Source organism: Oncorhynchus nerka, linkage group LG6 (genome assembly GCF_034236695.1).
Source record: "Oncorhynchus nerka isolate Pitt River linkage group LG6, Oner_Uvic_2.0, whole genome shotgun sequence".
NCBI classification, from domain to species: Eukaryota; Metazoa; Chordata; class Actinopteri; order Salmoniformes; family Salmonidae; genus Oncorhynchus; species Oncorhynchus nerka.
The window spans coordinates 23117881-23140190 of NC_088401.1; the positions used below are offsets into that span (position 1 = coordinate 23117881).

At 42.8% G+C, this 22310-nt stretch overlaps 1 protein-coding gene across 5 annotated transcripts in view; it reads right to left on the minus strand.

The window, feature by feature from the left end:
- Positions 1-1371: 1371 nt before the first annotated feature.
- xylb (xylulokinase homolog (H. influenzae)) overlaps positions 1372-22310 on the minus strand; it is a 61509-nt gene continuing 40570 nt past the window's right edge. For 4 of the 5 annotated variants that reach the window (XR_010464062.1, XR_010464061.1, XR_010464063.1 and 1 more), the window contains 2 exons: positions 20631-20725; positions 1372-1949 (listed from right to left, as the gene is read on the minus strand). Coding sequence is in view for 1 of the 5 variants with exons in the window: in XM_065019403.1 (XP_064875475.1) it covers positions 1881-1949; positions 20631-20725 (164 nt within the window). In the remaining 4 variants the exon portion in view is untranslated. Of the gene's footprint in view, positions 1950-20630; positions 20726-22310 lie in introns of those variants that run through there. The other variant, XM_065019404.1, reaches the window with a different exon arrangement.

Sequence of the window (22310 nt, forward strand, 5' to 3'; positions counted from 1 at the left end):
ACGTAAGCCGATAGTCACACGGATAGCAGCTAGCTAGCTGCGAGATCCAGGTATAAATGTCCAGAGCTGGCGGTTGAAATCCGGGGACATGGGGAGAAAAATAGGTCCGGTATGTTCCGGTCCAAGCCGCGCCGTACAAAACTGGCGATAGATCTGATGGCCACAAACCGTGGTTAGCTGAATACTAACGATTAGCCAGTAAAGAAGCTAACTAGCTTCTGGCTAGCTTCTGGTTAGCTTCTGGTTAGCTTCTGGCCAGCTTCTGGTTAGCTTCTCAGGAGGACTAAAGATTTGAGGTAAATAATACTTTCTTTTTTATATATATATAAATTGGTGAGGCGGGTTGCAGGACTGTTTTGAAGTTGAGTTTATGGAAAAGAAAAAATATATATATAAAAAGGTATGCGAAGAAAGTTGTAAATATATATATATATATATACAGGACACGACAAGACGAGGACAAAGGACGTCTGACTGCTATGCCATCTCGGATGTATATGTGTGCCCTACATTACTCTTAGGATTATTCCTATAAATAGTAAATGTATTCTTTCTTTTGTGGATGATCGCAGGCCCACAGACCACTAGCAAGGTTTTCCTTTGCGTTTGTGCCTCCCAACAATAAAGGAGAAATTTCTCGTCACTTGTCAACTCCCCCCCCCCTGGTTTCACCCAGCAGTGTCACGTTCACCCTCAAATCCAGATCCTCTGGAGGTTGATCAAAAAGGGAACGTTGTCACATGTTGACAGTATAACGTGCCCAAAAAAAAAAAAGTGACAAGAGAAATATTCGCCTCAACATCCTATATGTTTGCCATCTAGAATAGGGGTGTCAAAGTCATTTTGCCTTGGGGGCCACATATCCATAGTTTTTGGAATTTTCGATGCTCTCGACTGTCTAGCTTTCATTTCTGTGATTATTATCCAGCTGGACACAGTAAAGAGATTGTATGAATGTAGGTCCATTCTCATTTCTATACAGTTTCCACTTGGTTTTAGTCATTTTAAGGTATATTGAGTGTGTTCCCTCCCTAACACAATCTAACTGATCTAAAAGTATGTTTGTCAAAATACCGATGGTATTATAGTTTGTTGCCTAATGAACACAACTATGGAGATCATTTAAGCGCACAGATGTTGGTTGGACTGGAGGAGAATAATGAACAATTGATTGGGAGTGGAAATCGTGGGGCCTGTGTGTGTGTGTGTATGCGCAGCTAGGAATGCTGGGTATTAATAGACCAGTAGGACACAGCCCCAGTCAGAACATCAGCAAAGGAGAAACAGATACAAATATCTCATTGTAAGAAAAGATTGTCTCAGTCACCTTCACCAATGTGATTAATCACAATAATGACATGGGTTGTCATGAAAAGTTCAATAGATTTTATTGTTTGAAGAAATTCGAGGGCATCAGCACAGTAGATCACTGAAGATTCAGAATACTCATAATACTGTAGATCTTTCAGAATTCCCATGAGAACAAAATTATTCAGTTAATTTCTGAGTGAGAAGACAATTCCCTTATGGAACTTTCATACTTCCAAAAATACTTGTTTGACTATAAATGCCCATTGAAATGATCATGGCATGACAACAGAGATTGGTTGCTGAATACACAATTAGACAGAAGAAGTGAAGAATGCAAAGAAAATGAGGTATTCTTAGTGTCATCACAACTAAACAAATTGAAGAGGGTCGTGTCACTTGCAGATACAGTCATGAAAAAGTACCTGTAAAAAATTAATATTTCAGGTGTTTTACAAAGTCAAACTCAAGAGGTTGGAATTACGTGTATAAGGCACAGGTTTGCAAGTCCTTCTTATTTGCTCATCAGACCATGGAGAAATGTGCTGATTGAAATAATTGCCAGTGTTCAGTCACTGCTTTGATTCCTGGAGCACACTCTCCTCCAGCTCAGCGTAACGCCTCAACAGGGGAGCGAACACCTGAAACAAAAAAGACAAAGAAATCCCAGTGAGAACCTAAATGTTCTATATAAACAAAAATGAATTGAATATCCATTTCATTAGCGCTATGTGGTAAAGTGATCAGCGGACAATGCTGAATAACACTCCTCTACAGATACCATTTTAGAACTACTTTTGAACTTCTGAACCCGACCTAAACGCCCTGTTTACTGGCTCAGATATTTCTTATTCACATTGTCCTTTCCTTTCTGTGAAAAGAGTATATGGTGGATGTGTAACCAGATCAGATCAGCACGGCTCGTCTCAACTCAGTAGTGTGAAAAGTGGTATATGGTTGAATGTATAACCAGCCAGCCCAGTATAAGTTAGCTCGGCTCAGAGGTATGAAAAGGCTACCAGACCGTAGTGTTTTTTTTAGGTCTGAAAAGTAGTACAAATAAAGTGGTTTGCCAGCCCAGAGGCCAGAAAATTGGGTTATTTTCTCCCCCTGTGGTGAATGGACACGTATGGTTGAGTGGTTAAGAGCAGGGCAAAGCAGCAGACGCCGAGCCAGGATGGCCTTTCTTCTGAAAATACACTGTGGACACCATCAGTCATTTTGCTTTGAAAAGTCACAGTCAGCCAGGACACTGTTTGTCTGCCCTTAGAACCCTGTGTGTGTGTGTGTGTGTGGGGGGGGGTTACTATCCTTATGGGGATCAGAAGTCCTCACAAGGATAGTAAAACAAGGACAATACTGACAAGTGGGGACAAAAAAGGCTTTTTTAGGCTTAGAGGTTAGGTTTAGTGTTAGGGTTACAATTAGGGTAAGGGTTAGTGTTAGGGTTTACAATTAGGGTTAGAATTACTGTTAGGATTAGAGGTTAGGTTTAGGAGTTTATTTTTAGGGGTTAGGGTTAGGTTAGGTTTAGGTTAAGGGAAAATAGGAATGTTAATGGGAATCAATTGTTTGGTCTCCACAAAGATAGTTAAACAAATGTATGTGCGTGTGCGTACAGTGAGAAGAATATTGATATTGATCGAGTCTGAACTCCAGTCTGAAACCTTTTTATTTCACATCCATTAGACTCTCCTGGTCCTCTCTATATCCCCCTGACTCAATTTCCCTGGTCCTCTATATCACCCTGACTCCATTTCCCTGGTCCTGCCTAACCCCCTGACTCCATTTCCCTGGTCCTCTCTATATCCCTGACTCCATTTCCCTGGTCCTCTATATCACCCTGACTCCATTTCCCTGGTCCTGCCTAACCCCCTGACTCCATTTCCCTGGTCCTCTCTATCCCCCTGACTCCATTTCCCTGGTCCTCTCTATCCCCCTGACTCCATTTCCCTGGTCCTCTCTATCCCCCTGACTCTCCATTTCCCTGGTCCTCTCCATCACCCTGACTCCATTTCCCTGGTCCTCTCTATCACCCTGACTCCATATCCCTGGTCCTGCCTAACCCCCTGACTCCATATCCCTGGTCCTGCCTAACCCCCTGACTCCATTTCCCTGGTCCTCTCTATTCCCCTGACTCCATTTCCCTGGTCCTGCCTAACCCCCTGACTCCATTTCCCTGGTCCTCTCTATCCCCCTGACTCCATTTCCCTGGTCCTCTCTATCCCCCTGACTCCATTTCCCTGGTCCTCTCCATCACCCTGACTCCATTTCCCTGGTCCTCTCTTTCACCCTGACTCCATTCCCCTGGTCCTCTCTATCTTCATCTGTTTCTGTTATCCTCAGAGTTTCTACTCTCTCCTTTCTCTTGCTTGCGGTCTGCCATACCCCTGCCCCCTTTCACACTGCTCCAGCCCTCTACCTCCAATGACCCCCCCCCATCTCTACCCGCCCCTCTCCCTTCCTCTGCGGAGTGTTGGCTCTAGGCCAGAGCTCCATGGTGCCACAGCGTATCATGCCAGAGCAGGGTGGCTAATCACACCAGTGTCAGCAGTTGGCCGGGGCCACCATGCACCAACACTGTGCAATGCTCAGGAAATTAGATTGACATAACACTGCTGGAGGGAGTGTGTGCATGCGTGTGTGGTAGCACACAAAATCTTCTCTCCGCCCCATGGTGAAATGTGTAGAATTGCAGCAAACTTGCTTTAAAACTGCAACATTTTCACCACTCTTCATGGCGAAGGTTGTAGAATTGCAGGAAATGAACCTCTGACTGCATGTGTGTGTATGGATGTGGGTATGCAGATTGTTTTTGAGGCCCCCACCCCCATCAAAGTTGCCCATCCATGGACTAGGCTTTTAAACAAAAAGAAGTAGGGGTAGATCAGCTTTAATATTGCGGATAGACTGTACCTTCCATCATTTCCAATACCTCACACATTTTGGGGTAAATATACAGTACCAGTCAAAAGCTTGGACACACCTGCTCATTAAAGGGTTTCCCTTTATTTTTACTATGTTCTACATTGCAGAATAATAGTGAAGACATCAAAACTATGAAATAACACACACAGAATCATGTAGTAACCAAAAAAGTATTAAACAAATCTAAATATATTTTACATTTCAGATTCTTCAAATAGCAACCCTTTGCCTTGATGACAGCTTCGCACACGCTTGGCATTCTCTTAACCAGCTTCATGAGGTAGTCACCTGGAATGCATTTCAATTAACAGGTGTGCCTTGTTAAAAGTTAATTTGTGCTATTTCTTTCCTTCTTAATGCGTTTGACCTAATCAGTTGTGTTGTGACAAGGTAGGGGTGGTATACAGAAGATATATATAGTTTTAAACCAACAAGACCCTTCCTAGAACTGGCCGCCCAGCCAATCTGAGCAATGGTCACTAACTCTGACAGAGCTCTAGAGTTCCTATGTGGAGATGGGAGAACCTTCCAGAAGGACAACCATCTCCGCATAATGTATCACTAGCCACTTTAAACAATGTCACTTTATATAATGTTTACATACCCTACATTACTCATCTCATATGTATATACTGTACTCTATACCATCTACTGCATCTTGCCTATGCCGTTCGGCCATCGCTCATCCATGTATTTTTATGTACATATTCTTATTCATTCCTTTACACTTGTGTGTATAAGGTAGTTGTTGTGAAATTGTTAGATTACTTGTTCGATATTACTGCATGGTCGGAACTAGAAACACAAGCATTTTTCTACACTCGTATTAACATCTGCTAACCATGTGTATGTGACAAATAAAATTTGATTTGATTCAGATATCGTGCACCAGCTGTTATTTACAAAAATACATAGTCCGCCACCCCTTGTCTTACCAGACGCTGCTGTTCTATCCTGCCGGTGCAGCGTATAACCAGCCAGCTGTATGTCGTCGTTCAGCCACGACTCCGTGAAACATAAGATATTACAGTTTTGAATGTCCTGTTGGGAGTTTAATCTTCCGGGTAGATCATCAATTTTATTCTCCAAAGATTGCACGTTTGCTAGCAGAAGTGGGGGTTTATTCGATCGCCTACAAATTCTCAGAAGGCAGCCCGCCCTCTGGCCCCTTTTTCTCTGCCTCCTTTTCACGCAAATCACGGGGATCTGGGCCTGTTCCCGAGAAAGCAGTATATCACTCGGGTCGGGCTCGTCAGAATCGTTAAAGGAAAAAAATAATTCTGACAGTCCGTGGTCAGTAATCGCAGTCCTGAAGTCCAAAAGTTATTTTCGGTCATAAGAGACGTAGCGGCAACATTATGTACAAAATGAGTTACAAACAACGCAAATAAATGAACAAAAAAAACACAATCGGTTGGGGACACGTAAAACGTCAGCCTTCTTCTCCGGAGCCATAGTTACTTCTCCTGAGTCTATAGAGATTGCATTGCGGGAGAGTATATTTTGGGGAAAAAAGGAGGGGTGAAAGATATTTTCCTCTGCCAGCCTGTGCCTATCCCTAAGAAAAAAGCTTTCTGCCCCCTTGACACCATCCATTAGTGTTGTGCTCTGGCAATAGCAGTCTATCCCTGGGGGGCATACTAACAGAATTGTGTTGTATTGTACATGTCAACAGCACACTCAATTTGGAAAGTGTAATAGACATTTAGTATAAACTACAGTGTGCGTGGTGGTTGGTTTTTCTATCCTTGTGGGGACCTAAAATCCACAAAAGTTCCCACAAGGACAGTAAAACAAGGAACATTTTCCCTCGTGGGGACATTTCCAATGACCCCATGAGCTTAGGGGTTAGGTTTAGGGTTAGAATTAGGGGTTAGTGGTTAGGTTTAAGGTTATGGGTTAGGCTTAGGTTAAATAGGATTTTGAATAGAAATCAATTTTAGGTCCCCCGAGGATAGAAGAACAAAATGTGTGTGTGTGTGTAAGGTAAACACCAATTAAAGAACCCTCTGAATAGTGTAGTCTCTGCTGACCTCTGACAATCTCTATGTAGGGAGATAAAGACCCAGCGTTTCCACAGCAAAAACACCCCGATGCCCCAGAGGACAGTGGGTAGTGTGGTACACTAACACTCCTCTCCTTTTGGCAGGGTAGTCCCTTCTATGGGCCACATCAATCAGGTCTCAGAGAGAAATCTCAGAGAGGCCTATGCACATCCATGATTTCTTATGTCGATAAAAAGGACCGAAAGTATTAGGCTAAAAAAGGGATATTCACACACTGATTTATGCTCTCAATAAACTGTGAAGGTTTATTTCAAAAGCGGTGTTAGCTATCTGTTAGCCTACAAATCCCTGACCAGAACTGACATTGTACAACATCAGCATGCTAGCAGTTAACATTAAGAAGGACAAGGCTTTGTAATCATTCAATTCCTTTTTATAGTTTAGTAAAACTGTCCAGGGTGCTGTAAAATTAGTCTAAAACTTCTGCTTTTCCCAGCCACACCATGTAGCTAAGTAGCTGTTGTTAATATGGAGGGGGGATGTTCGACGGGTTTGCATAAAAGTGCAATGAACAGTAATCCGGCATGTCTGATTCCTGCCATCTCCTTAATAGGTTGCCGCCGCCGCCCTGACAGCTAAACGTATGCCCGCCCAAAAGGGGCTGACACGTGATCTGCCATGAATCCCCACCGGGGCCTAGCAAATATAGAGCATTCTAATATCACACACAAACACATAGTGCTCCTCGGTCCCTCAGACCACATTCAAAGATTAGCTGCCGAGAAGCTAGAACAAAAAGGCACACTTCAGAGAAGCAGCGCCGTTGTTAATGTATTGTGAAACCGACTGAGACAACATCACTTTAAAGCTCAATAGGTAGGCTATAGTGACGTGAAAGTGATTGAAAGGTCTATTAACAACACAAAGATAAGCTACTGTACATAAAGTACATCATGTACTCTCCATACAGTACATGAAGTTCCCTGGTTCTTTCAACCTGTAAGGCAGCTGTAGGATCTTAATTTGATCACCCTGTTACAGGAGAACTTTCCTGAAATGCTGAAAATGTAAAACTTGTAGTGTATTTGAGGTTTTAAAAGGCTTCTGAAGGTTGTAATTACCACTTAAATATTTCTGATTTGATTTTCCCTTACGAAAAACTCCTACAAAAATATCCACATTTCCTGTTGCTTCAGGATTATTTTTTCCAGCTGTAGCGAAATGGCTCAAATTAAGACCCTACACCTGTACAGGTCCAGAGCTCATCTTCTGCAGACAATGAAAGAGATGAGGGCAAAACAACTGTCTTTCATAACATTTCAAAGCAGTAATTTTCTATCTTTAGGAATAAAAACAATATTGTGTGTGTGTGTGTCATGTTCAGTAACCTCGGCCCATTGAGGGACGAAGAGGAGAAACAACATGTATGACTTTCAGCTCATTCAGAACATATACTAGACTACTGTGTATAGGAACATAACAGACCAGGCAACAACACACTTTATTTTTTGATTGGTGGTCAATTAATGGAAAATTAACACCCATCATTTACATTGCTGTCTCATTACGAAGAACATTGTCATTCACTGGGTGTGAAATGGGTCCCACACGCTGTCTCGCAAAACAGTATAATAATCAAAGGCATCTAAATTTATAGCGCTGCAGGAGGAAACCCTGTTCGATGTGCTACATCACGCATGTAATAAGCAGTTGTGAAATTTCTCATTGTTATTTATGAAGTATACTGAATTATTTAAAGGTACATCATGAGAAAAACCTGCAAAACATCTCCTCACTAATACTGGTATCATCTTAAGAAACCCAGCCAGTTTCGTAGCTAAATCTTATTACGTTCCTTTTGTAAAATATTTTAAATACATGCATTTTTCATGTGATATAAATGCATTATAAAAAGTGTATTTATATCTCATATGGTATTGTCAGTTTGTAATGACAGAAAGGTACACGTTTTATATCAACTTTGAAATCAATGGCAGTCTAATTTGACCACTGTTTCCATCCCATACACACAAAACATTAGGACTGATATCTAATATGCATATATGTTGTTATTCATGCCTTCGCCATTAGAATTACGAGCATCTCTTCAGGACTGGGTGATAACAGAGATATTCGACATGTCAGTGATTCCAGAGAAATTCAACATGCCAAAGATATGAGAGATTTTATCAAACCGTCTCCCTTTTTCTGGGACCCCAAATCATACCGGTCGCCATGTTAATGTGCCTTTGTTGTGGTGGGTAATGTCGGATTTTTAGGAGGGAGGTAGGAACTAAGCTTTTTCCTCCCAGAATCCTTCACAATGAGACAATTGTTGAACTGTGATGTTTCTGTCAAACTCCAAATGAAGAAACAGCAAGCGGCCCACATCGTTACTGTCTCTCTTTCACACAGCCTACATAGACGACCTTGAAGGAAGGGAAGGGAAGGGGGGGAGAAGTGAGTGATTGCGGGAATAAAGACAAAAGCTAAAAAAATATTAAGATGTTTGCCATTAAGCTGTCGTAGTCCTAGCTTATGAATATTTATCAAGGTTGAAGTTTAAGCCCACATTTGGAACATCTCTTTAAAAGCGTTCTTTCCCCCTTCTCCTCACTACTTGTTTCATTGTTGACATAATAGTACTGTCAATCTGATGTGCTCTGAAGGACACACCTGCTAGGAGAAGGCTTTTATGCCAAAATATTTTTGAAGAACCACCAAATACGCTGCAAAAAAACATAACTGAGAAGGAGCGTGACTCTTGACTAGGGTTGCAAAGGGTCGAAACTTTCTGGCAAATTTCCAGAATTTTCCCGTAAATTTTCCATGGGAAGTTAAGCCCTGGAATTTGGGTAATTTTGCTTAAATTCTTCAAAATTGGTTAGCTTTTAACAGTGAACCTTTTGTGGGATACACAAAAGGCAATTCTAGGTATTGTGGTTAATTCAACTATCCCCAATTCAATGGAATTGCAACCCTCTGCATGCACAGTGCATTCTTTCATCACATGTGCAATGCACTCTTCCATCACATGTACAGCTGATTCTTAAGATCTTGCACACTAATTATATGCTATAGATCCCACACTACTACACTGTCTGAGCCAAGGACTACATGCTTTCTGGTAAGTTTTGATTACAATACTGGGTGGGGTGAATATATCTTATATGACATACATAATTTTTTGTTAACTAGTAAATAGTAGCCTACAGCAAAGTGTGTTTATATCATTTCTAACTTGTTAGCAATTTCTACTAGATAGTTATTGCTACCATGTGGGTTTTAGCTTGCTTGAGCCTGATAACTGAAGAGTGTTAATTCACCTGTTTCCATACGTTTCATTTTAAAACTTTTATCTTACAAAGCAGTTGTTTAATCTAACTGCTTAACTATTTATCTGTACATGGAATTGTTTTTTCCCCCTAATTACAGGAAAATGCCACGGGCACTATCTGATGTGTGGAGACATTTCACTGCAGCTAATGTAGAAGGAAAAGCTGTGTACATTTGCAAATACTGTGCCAAATCATATGTGAAGAATGCAACAAAGATGCAGAATCATCTGGCCATGTGCATAAAGTTCCCTCAGCGCTCACAACAAGCAACCTCTGACAAAAGTCCCTCTACTTCTATTTCAGGAGAAAATGATGAATCAGACACTTTATCGATAGCAACAGCTATTGGTCCTCCTGGAATCAGAAGTGTTTTTGACTCAATGGAGGAACGTAGTCAGAGAAATGCTGATGGAATGTCTTGCTCGAGCTGTGTATGCAACTGGCAATGGGTATTGGAAGAGATTTCGGATGGTTCTTCACCCAGCATACATCCCTCCAATCAGACATGCTTTATCTACTCATTTGCTGGATGCAGAGTTCAACAGAGTTCAAGTGAAGGTCAAGCAAATAATAGAGAAAGCAGACTGTATTGCAATCACCTCTGATGGGTGGTCAGATTTTTGTGAGCAAGGAGTAATTAAACTACATCATCTCCACACCTCAACCAGTATTCCACAAGAGCGCAGACACAAGGGACAACAGACACACCGGTCTCTACATTACAGATGAGCTGAAGGCAGTCATCAATGACCTTGAACCACAGAAGGTATTTGCACTAGTGACAGACAATGCTGCGAACATGAAGGCTGCTTGATCTAAAGTGGAGGAGTCCTACCCTCACGTCACACCCATTGGCCGTGCTGCTCATGCATTGACTCTGTTCCTCATGGTCATCATGGCACTGAAAACAATGGATATACTCTACTAGAGAGCCAAGGAAATGGTTAAGTATGTGAAGGGTCATCAAGTTATAGCAGCAATCTACCTCACCAAGCAAAGTGAGAAGAATAAGAGCACCACATTGAAGCTGCCCAGCAACACCCGTTGGGGTGGTGTTGTCATCATGTTTAACAGTCTCCTGGAGGGGAAGGAGTCTCTCCAAGAAATGGCCATATCGATATAGACAGCCCCATCAAGAGGATCCTCCTGGATTATGTATTTTGGAGAGAGTGGTAAGCAGCCTGAAACCTATAGCAGTAGCCATTGCACGAATTGAGGGAGACAATGCCATCCTGTCTGATGTTCAGACTCTGCTTGCAGATGTAAGAGAATAAATCCGTACTGCCCTGCACACTTCACTGTTGCTCAAAGCAGAGGAAACTGCAGTTCTGAAATACATCAAAAAGACTTCTGCCTGAAGCCCATACACGCCGCAGTGTACATGTTGGACCCCAAGTATGCTGGCAAGAGCATCCTGTCTGGTGCAGAGATCAATAAGGCCTATGGTGTCATCACTACTGTGTCTCGCCACTTTGGCCTGGACGAGGGCAAGGTTCTTGGCAGTCTGGCGAAGTACACTTCTAAGCAAGGGCTTTGGGATGGAGATGCAATATGGCAGTCGTGCCAACATATCTCATCAGCCACCTGGTGGAAGGGACTTTGTGGATCTGAGGCTCTTCACCTTGTTGCCTCCATCATCCTCCAAATCCCACCAACATCAGCCGCATCAGAGCACAACTGGTCCTTGTTTGGGAACACACACACCAGAGCACGCAACAGGCTGTTCAGTGAAATCATCCCATGTGAAGAGTCAACTCATTTAATTAAAGTTCAATTCTTAACTAAATTGTTTTTTAAAATTTCTATTGGTAGGACTTAATTACAAATTATTATGTGTGCTTATGATAAGGTAAAAGGTTTCTGTTTGTCTCCATATGATATGGTAAATATATCCAATGCAAAAAACATCTACATTTAAAAGGTATTACTATTAATTTGCATATATTTGCGTTAATTACCATATATTCTCATTCATTCCCATATATTCCCGTTAACTATTGACACCAACTTCTTGTGACTCTGAAGAAGTCCAAATATGGACACCGTACGTACAACTACAACCCTGACTGTTGATGTTGCTTCTTAACTTCTGGACTAAGGAGTACAAAACCAGTAAATTTCATAACATTGTGACAACTGTCAATCATCCCAGGATCCTCTTCTTTGAAAGCCTAGACAATGTTAATTAACTAGACCTACAGTGCTCCCACATCCCTTATCCCATAATTAAGCCCTTACAGGGGCTAAAAGAGCACAACTTAACTTACTTCCACGTCAGAGGAACCTGTTCCCCTCGGGACATTGTGCTGCTGTGTAATGCTTTGTGAACTGCACACACACACACACACACACACATATACGCACGTCATCTATAGGTATGTGCGGTGGGGTTTTCTAATGGGTACTGCCTGCTATATACCTTCACCTCATAGGAAGAACTTGTTCATCTCGACACACTCCTGTTGCGCTTCATGAATTGTAAGCACAGGCACACACAGATACACACACAAGCACACACATACTAACTCTCTACAGTATGTGCGCATGTGTTCTCTCTTGGGCCTTATGGTTTTGTCCTAGACATATATAGGTTTCCATGCCTATGATATGTTCATATGTCAAATAAATATGATGAACTCTTGTGCAATGTGAATAGTGAGTGAGCTGCTCTCACAATGTAAAGCAGGATGATTTGTGAGTACATTTTCCTCGTATAGAAATTACAGTCTCAATAAGAGCATAAAAACACCATTGTGTCAAAAATGGCCATTCCTACACGGGGAGATCAACCTATATTACCTCAGTTGACCGTCTTGAGTCAATTTCAGTGGCCCCGTGGAAATCAAATTAGCATAATAAAAATATTCCCATCAAAATGTGTCAGTTTAAGATAGAGATCAGTTTTTTTCATGGGCCACATCTGCCAATTGCGGCCTTATGCATCTGCATTGGAAGGTGGCCGAGATACAGCGGTATTTGTCAGACCATGAGACATCCAGGAAATCGGTCTTCTCACAAAAACGTCTGTAGTGTCTGTACTGACTGGCCTTCACACTAATATGACCTCTCTATGGAAAGGTTTTGCTCTTTTATGCCCACAAGCCTCACATGACTCGCCGTTACCAGTAAAAAATATAAATGAATAGAAGTATATATGTAAGTAGTTAAGTACCTAAAAAAAGGGGGTAAATATGTGTGAAAAAAATACAAATAGTTACAAATACAAATATCTTTCTTATATCTCTAAAACCTACAGTTGAAGTCGGAAGTTTACATACACCTTAGCCAAATACATTTAAACTCAGTTTTTCACAACTCCTGACATTTAATCATAGTAAAAATTCCCTGTCTAAGGTCAGTTAGGATCACCACTTTATTTTAAGAATGTGAAATGTAGTAGAGAGAATGATTTACTTCAGCTTTAGTTTGACATTCCCAGTGGGTCAGAAGTTTACATAAACTCAATTTGTATTTGGTAGCATTGCCTTTAAATTGTTTAAAAGCCTCCCCCTTTTTCCTCTAAACATAACAATGGTCATTATGGCCAAACAGTTCTATTTTTGTTTCATCAGACCAGAGGAAAAAGTACAATCTTTGTCCCCATGTGCAGTTGAAAACCGTAGTCTGGCTTTTATATGGCGGTTTTGGAGCAGTGGCTTCTTCCTTGCTGAGCAGCCTTTCAGGTTATGTTGATTATAGGACTTGTTTAACTGTGGATATAGATACTTTTGTACATGTTTCCTCCAGTATCTTCACAGGGTCCTTTGCTGTTGTTCTGGGATTGATTTGCACTTTTCTCACCAAAGTACGTTCATCTCTAGGAGACAGAACGCGTCTCCTTCCTGAACGGTATGACGGCTGTGGGGTCCCATGGTGTTTATACTTGCGTACTATTGTTTGTACAGATGAACGTGGTACCTTCAGACGTTTGGAAATTGCTCCCAAGGATGAGGTCTTGGCTGATTTATTTTGTTTTTCCCATGATGTCAAGCAAAGAGGCACTGAGTTTGAAGGTAGGCCTTGAAATACATCCACAGGTACACCTCCAATTGACTCAAATTATGTCAATTATCCTATCACAAGCTTCTAAAGCCATGACATAATTTTCTGTAATTTTCCAAGCTGTTTAAAGGCACAGTCAACTTCTGACCCACTGGAATTGTGATATAATGAATTGTAAGTGAAATAATCTGTCTGTAAACAATTGTTGGAAAAATTACTTGTGTCATGCACAAAGTAGATGTCCTAACTGACTTGCCGAAACTATAGTTTGTTAACAAGAAATTTGTGGAGTGGTTGAAAAACAAGTTTTAATGACTCCAACCTAAGTGGATGTAAACTTCTGACTATTTTTCGGGGGATACCTAAAGGGGTCCTAAAATTCTAGATAAAATAGCTGAATGATCCTTGGTATGATCCTCGTCATAAAACAATTCTCCCCAGCTTAGACTCTAGAGGGTTAACAACATCGCTCAAGCCTCCATTTGCACATACTAGCAGCCCAGCAGTAGCCGTTCACAATGACGCAGTGTCACCGACCCCGTACGCCAAACTCCAATTACCTCGCTGTGTTTTATCAAAGATGCCGCTTGATCAGTCCACTGTCGCATTGGCTGCATCTCTTACAAATGCTCACAATGGCTGCCTCGCCCACTAATTCCCAGAAATGTCACTTCAATTTCACACAGCTCCTTATTGGCCTATTTGGGCTAAATATCATGTATTTTAACTAGAACTGAGCTTTCCCCCATCCATTAATCTCCTTCTGTAAAAGTCTCTCAATCTCACACACATACACACACACACACACACACACACACACAAAGTCTCTGGCCCCATTTAGATAGCAAACCACCGTCTGTCCCTGCGTGACCCCCATGTATTTCTACCACCGGTCAGAGGGGATGGCATGTAATTCACTTTTACAATCATTTCACCAAAGGGGGATGAAGCATTTAATGAAGAAGCAGTGACTCATAAAAGTAGGCTATTCGGCAGCCGATAAGTCTGGAGACTGAGGGGAATCTGAGGGGAGAGTTGGCTAAAAAAGCGTCTTGTAGTCATAGCCGTCACTCACACAATCCCCATGTTCCCCCTGTGACGCTGCCACTGTTAAACAGTAGAGCTCTGTGACATTTGAGGTAGGCCGGGATATGGCGAAGACACTGTGATTTCATTGGTCAGGTCATTACAACACAGTGATTTCATTGGTCACTTCATTAGGACACTGTGATTTCATTGGTCACATTGCTAAGCACTTTGCCAATCCTGTCGGTGCTACTTAACAGTAATGTTTAGGCGGCACGTTACATCCAAGCTGTCTGCCCTGAGCTAACAGCGGAACATTAAAACCATTCAGAAAGATCAAAGAGGCGATCAAAGAAATGTTGTACAGAAAATGTAGACCTGGAGCCATTGCCTTTGAGGCACAGACAGCTAGTTCCTTAGCATATGTATCCCTCATTCACATGCCTTACCTTAAAATAGTATGTGATCCATTTGGAATTATCTGGATTTCTGCATGAATTGGTCATAAAATTAGATCTGATCTTCACCTAACAGACAAACATAGTGTGCCTAAACTAATAACGCGCAAATGATTGTATTTTTGTCTATATTGAATACATAATTTAAACATTCACAGTGTAGTTTGGGAAAAGTATGTGAACCCCTAGGCTAATGACTTCTCAAAAGCTAATTGGAGTCAGGAGTCAGCTAATCTGGAGTACAATCATTGAGACGAGATTGGAGATGTTGGTTAGAGCTGCCCTGCCCTATAAAAAACACTCACAAAAATGTTGTTTGCTATTCACAAGAAGCATTGCCTGATGTGAACCATGCCTCGAACAAAAGAGATCTCAGAAGACCCAAGATTAAGAATTGTTGACTTGCATAAAGCTGGAAAGGTTTACAAAAGTATCTCTAAAAGTGTTGATGTTCATCAGTCCACTTTAAGACAAATTGTCGATAAATGGAGAAAGTTCAGCACTGTTGCTACTCTCCCTAGGAGTGGCCGGCCGTCCTGCAAAGATGACTGCAAGAACACAGTGCAGAATGCTCAATGAGGTTAAGAAGAATCTTAGAGTGTCAGCTGAAGATGTAAAGAAATCTCTGGAACATGCTAACATCTCTGTTGATGAGTCTACAACACATAAAACTCAAAACAAGAATGGTGTTCATGGAAGGACACCACGGAAGAAGCCACTGCTGTCTAAAAAAACATTGCTGCACATCTGAAGTTCGCAAAAGAGCGTCTGGATGTTCCAAAGCGCTACTGGCAAAATATTCTGTGTACAAATTAAACTAAAGTTGAGTTGTTTGGAAGGAACACACAACAACATCAAAACCTCATCCCAACTGTAACGTAGGGTGAAGGGTGCATCATGGTTTGGACCTGCTTTGCTGCCTCAAGGCCTGGACAGCTTGCTATCATCGACGGAAAAATGAATTCACAAGTTTATCATGACATTTTACAGGAGAATGTGAGGCTATCGGTCCTCCAATTGAAGCTCAACAGAAGTTGGGTGATGCAACACCCAACCCAAAAGCCTTGGTTTCATGCATGTCAACATCAGAAGCCTCCTCCCTAAGTTTGTTTTACTCACTGCTTTAGCACACTCTGCTAACCCTGATGTCCTTGCCGTGTCTGAATCCTGGCTCAGGAAGGCCACCAAAAATTTGGAGATTTCCATACCCAACTATAACATCTTCCGTCAAGATAGAACTGCCAAAGGGGGAGGAGTTGCAGTCTACTGCAGAGATAGCCTGCAAAGTAATGTCATGCTTTCCAGGTCCATACCCAAACAGTTCGAACTACTAATTTTGAAAATGACTCTCTCCAGAAATAAGTCTCTCACTGTTGCCGCCTGCTACCGACCCCCCTCAGCTCCCAGCTGTGTCCTGGACACCATTTGTGAATTGATCGGCCCCCATCTAGCTTCAGAGTTTGTTCTGTTAGGTGACCTAAACTGGGATATGCTTAACACTCCGGCAGTCCTACAATCTAAGCTAGATGCCCTCAATCTCACACAAATCATCAAGGAACCCACCAGGTACAACCCTAAATCTGTAAACAAGGGCACCCTCATAGACGTCATCCTGACCAACTGGCCCTCCAAATACACCTCCGCTGTCTTCAACCAGGATCTCAGCGATCACTGCCTCATTGCCTGTATCTGCTACGGAGCCGCAGTCAAACGACCACCCCTCATCACTGTCAAACGCTCCCTAAAACACTTCTGTGAGCAGGCCTTTCTAATCAACCTGGCGCGGGTATCCTGGAAGGACATTGACCTCATCCCGTCAGTTGAGGATGCCTGGTCATTCTTTAAAAGTAACTTCCTCACCATTTTAGATAAGCATGCTGTTGGAGGAAATTATGGTTGAAATGACTAATTATGTATACATTCCAATCAGAACTGACTAGTCCAAATACTATAATGTATTGTACATATGAATTTTCTCTCTTGCTCCCATTCCCAATTGTATATAATGTAGTCAGGAGTTTAGTAACAATGGAGGTCTGTTCCTTAGTTCATTCATTTGCACAATCTCCAGGTGACAGGAATGGACTATCTCCAGACTGTCTAGAATGTTGATTTATACTGACTGACCTTGACTTCAGGCGTAGAGCGAAGGCTCGAGAGCTAGGGGGCCCCTCTACTGGTGAAATAGATAGAACGTTTAGAAAACGCTGACGTCATTTTCAGTTTATAACCTGTGGAAATATGTGTATGTGGCAGTACTCACTTGAATTAAACGCTGTTTACCTGGCTTTTAAGACTGGTCTCGATCTACTTCATGCATAATTAATGAACTTACACCTCATTAATGAACTAGAGCGAGTGCGAATTTGATTTTGGCTATAAAACATATAGGAATTTAGAAATTCCACTAACACATGCTCCGTTCAAAAAATGCAGAACTAAGAACAGATATAGCCCTTGGTTCACTCCAGACCTGACTGCCCTCGACCAGCACAAAAACATCCTGTGGCGGACTGCAATAGCATCGAATAGTCCCCGCGATATGCAACTGTTCAGGGAAGTCAGGAACCAATACACGCAGTCAGTCAGGAAAGCTAAGGCCAGCTTCTTCAGGCAGAAGTTTGCATCCTGTAGCTCCAACTCCAAAAAGTTCTGGGACACTGAAGTCCATGGAGAACAAGAGCACCTCCTCCCAGCTGCCCACTGCACTGAGGCTAGGTAACACGGTCACCACCGATAAATCCATGATTATCGAAAACTTCAACAAGCATTTCTCAACGGCTGGCCATGCCTTCCGCCTGGCTACACCAACCTCGGCCAACAGCTCCGCCCCACCCGCAGCTACTCGCCCAAGCCTCTCCAGGATCTCCTTTACTCAAATCCAGATAGCAGATGTTCTGAAAGAGCTGCAAAACCTGGACCTGTACAAATCAGCTGGGCTTGACAATCTGGACCCTCTATTTCAAATCAAATCAAATCAAATTTTATTTGTCACATACACATGGTTAGCAGATGTTAATGCGAGTGTAGCGAAATGCTTGTGCTTCTAGTTCCGACAATGCAGTGATAACCAACAAGTAACAATTCTGAAACTATCCGCCGCCATTGTCGCAACCCCTATTACCAGCCTGTTCAACCTCTCTTTCATATCGTCTGAGATCCCCAAGGATTGGAAAGCTGCCGCAGTCATCCCCCTCTTCAAAGGGGGAGACACCCTGGACCCAAACTGTTACAGACCTATATCCATCCTGCCCTGCCTATCTAAGGTCTTCGAAAGCCAAGTCAACAAACAGGTCACTGACCATCTCGAATCCCACCGTACCTTCTCCGCTGTGCAATCTGGTTTCCAAGCCGGTCACGGGTGAACCTCAGCCACGCACAAGGTACTAAACGATATCATAACCGCCATCGATGAAAGACAGTACTGTGCAGCCGTCTTCATCGACCTTGCCAAGGCTTTCGACTCTGTCAATCACCATATTCTTATCGGCAGACTCAGTAGCCTCGGTTTTTCGGATGACTGCCTTGCCTGGTTCACCAATTACTTTGCAGACAGAGTTCAGTGTGTCAAATCGGAGGGCATGCTGTCCGGTCCTCTGGCAGTCTCTATGGGGGTGCCACAGGGTTCGATATTCGGGCCGACTCTTTTCTCTGTATATATCAATGATGTTGCTCTTGCTGCGGGCGATTCCCTGATCCACCTCTACGCAGACGACACCATTCTATATACTTCCGGCCCGTCCTTGGACACTGTGCTATCTAACCTCCAAACGAGCTTCAATGCCATACAACACTCCTTCCGTGGCCTGCTCTTAAACGCTAGTAAAACCAAATGCATGCTTTTCAACCGTTCGCTGCCTGCACCCGCACGCCTGACCAGCATCACCACCCTGGATGGTTCCGACCTTGAATATGTGGACATCTATAAGTACCTAGGTGTCTGGCTAGACTGTAAACTCTCCTTCCAGACTCATATCAAACATCTCCAATCGAAAATCAAATCAAGAGTCGGCTTTCTATTCCGCAACAAAGCCTCCTTCACTCACGCCGCCAAACTTACCCTAGTAAAACTGACTATCCTACCAATCCTCGACTTCGGCGATGTCATCTACAAAATTACTTCCAACACTCTACTCAGCAAACTGGATGCAGTTTATCACAGTGCCATCCGTTTTTGTCACTAAAGCACCTTATACCACCCACCACTGCGACTTGTATGCTCTAGTCGGCTGGCCCTCGCTACATATTAGTCGCCAGACCCACTGGCTCCAGGTCATCTACAAGTCCATATGCTAGGTAAAGCTCCGCCTTATCTCAGTTCACTGGTCACGATGGCAACACCCATCCGTATTACACGCTCCAGCAAGTGTATCTCACTGATCATCCCTAAAGCCAACACCTCATTTGGCCGCCTTTCGTTCCAGTTCTCTGCTGCCTGTGACTGGAACGAATTGCAAAAATCGCTGAAGTTGGAGACTTTTATCTCCCTCACCAACTTCAAACATCTGCTATCTGAGCAGCTAACCAATCGCTGCAGCTGTACATAGTCTATTGGTAAATAGCCCACCCGTTTTTACCTACCTCATCCCCATACTGTTTTTATTTATTTACTTTTCTGCTCTTTTGCACACCAATATCTCTACCTGTACATGACCATCTGATCATTTATCACTCCAGTGTTAATCTGCAAAATTGTAATTATTCGCCTACCTCCTCATGCCTTTTGCACACAATGTATATAGACTCCCCTTTTTTTCTACTGTGTTATTGACTTGTTAATTGTTTACTCCATGTGTAACTCTGTGTTGTCTGTTTCCACTGCTATGCTTTATGTTGGCCAGGTCGCAGTTGCAAATGAGAACTTGTTCTCAACTAGCCTACCTGGTTAAATAAAGGTGAAATAAAAAAAATTAAAACAGGACAACGACCCAAAACACCGAAGTAAATCAACAACAGAATGGCTTCAACAGAAGAAATATGAGTCATGACCTCAACCCAATTGAGATGCTGTGGCATGACGTCAAGAGAGTGGTTCAAACCAGACATCACCACAATATTGCTGAACTGAAACAGTTTTGTAAAGAGGAATGGTCCAAAATTTCTCCTGACCATTGTACAAGTCTGATCCGCAACTACAGAAAACGTTTAGTTGAGGTTATTGCTGCCAAAGTAGGGTCAACCAGTTATTAAAACCAAGGGTTGACAAACTTTTCCCACCCTGCACTGTGAATGTTTACACAGTGTGTTCATTAAAGACATGAAAAAGTATAATTATGTGTTATTAGTTTAAGCAGACTGTGTTTGTCTATTGTTGTGACAGATCAGATCAAATTTTATGACTAATTATGCAGAATTCCAGGTAATTCCAAAGGGTTCACATACTTTTTCTTGCCACTGTATATGCAAGAGGGCATATTTAGACACAGATTCCCAATATGAATAGATGCTGATTACAACCAAGACGCGGTGTTGACTTAGCGAGAGGGAGGGGGACCAGTAGAGAGAATGAGAAGGAAAGAGAGGGTGAGAGAGCTGCTGAGCTGTATTGGGTTGTCCTGCTGTACCTTGTCAGCTCCAGGTGTTGGGGTCACTGCTAGCTGGGCTTCTGGGGCTTTTCTCACCGCCTCAGCGAAGGACACTCCTGATTCAGCAACAAGTCCTGGCAAACAAAAAGTGGATTCAGTTTACAGAAAAACATCAAATACCACCGTGTTAAAAGTTAGTCAAATGGCAACCAATCCTTGAAAAGGGGTACATCACAATACAATGTGTATCACCTAGGTAAAAAAACCTATGGCAAAGAATTGCTGAAAATGGGTACCTCATAGATACTGTATTTATCCGTTGGGTATTAAACATGTAATACTAATGTGGAAAAGAAGGGGGTCGAGTGATAAATGGCAGATATGTGAGAGCAGAACTAATAAACAGGCTCTGGCCTCTCACTAAAATGGCCACCCCGATCAAAACTACAGATCACAAAATGGCCGGCTTCCAAAACTACAATTCCCAGAAGCAAGGGAAATGCTATCCCTTAACCTCGCCTGAGTGGACCAGGACGGAGAAACAAACACACAGGTACTGTCCTGTTTTAAAGTCCTCTCAGTCTTCGGGTGATTTTGGTGACGGTTTCCCACTTAATTTGTGGCAAATTCTCCTAATTTTGAAGAAGTTTGTCACATGTGGTGGAGAATGCGGGCATATGGTCTACCCATACCGCTGGTTAGGTAGAGGGAAAAAAAAATTCAGTTAGCACTCCAAAGGGGAGTCAGGCTTTTTTTGTGGCTTTGTTTGGTTCGGACAGATTGCTCGGGGGAAAATGAGTATGGAGGGAGCCATACAGGCCCTGTTACAAGCGGTGGCCGCCCAACAAGAGGCAACTAGAGCTCAACAAATAGCTCATCAGGATGCAATGTGAATGTATCAGGACACATTACAGGTCCAGCACCACACCAACCAGCTGTTCAGAGAGGAGAGGAGCAAGAGAGAAACACCTGGGAGTTAAGAGGCCTAAAGGGAATCGCAGGACCAAATTAGGGCTCATTTACCAGCTGCAAATACCCAAAGGCGGGACGGCCCAAAACCAGGATCCAACCCTGCAGCAAGCCAGAGCAGATGTGCAGGTCATAGATGGTACTCCCATAAATGATGGAACGATGCCTAATAGTTTTCCCCACTTCATCATGAAAAAGGGTTTGGTGTACAGAGTGTCAAAAATAGGGGTTGATGTGGTGGAACAGTTGTTGATCCCAATCCGGAACCAGAGGACAGTACTGGATCTAACTCACGGGCACAAGTTGGTATCGATAAAACCTGAGACCGGATTGTAAGGAGGTTTTACTGGCCAGGAATTCAGGCTGAAGTGGCTCTGCATTGTGGAGAGTGCTAGAAGAAGCCATTCCCCTTCGGATGATGGCTTCCAAAAATATTGCCATGGAATTAGTGCTCCTGTTCACCAGGGTAGGGGTTCCAAAGGAGATCCTTACTGACCAGGGAACCCCCTTTATGTCCCACCTTATGGCGGACCTTTGTAAATTGTGGCAGGTGAAACAGTTGACATCGGTTTACCATCCTCAGATGGGCAGGCAAGTTGAGAGATTGAACTGCACCCTGAAGTCAATGCTCAGGAAGGTGTTAGTGCTGGTCCCCACGACAGAGTTCAAACTACTAGCCACATGGAAAGGACCATATGAAGTACTGGAGAGAACAGGAGAAGTTAATTATTGGATCCGACGGCCCACGGA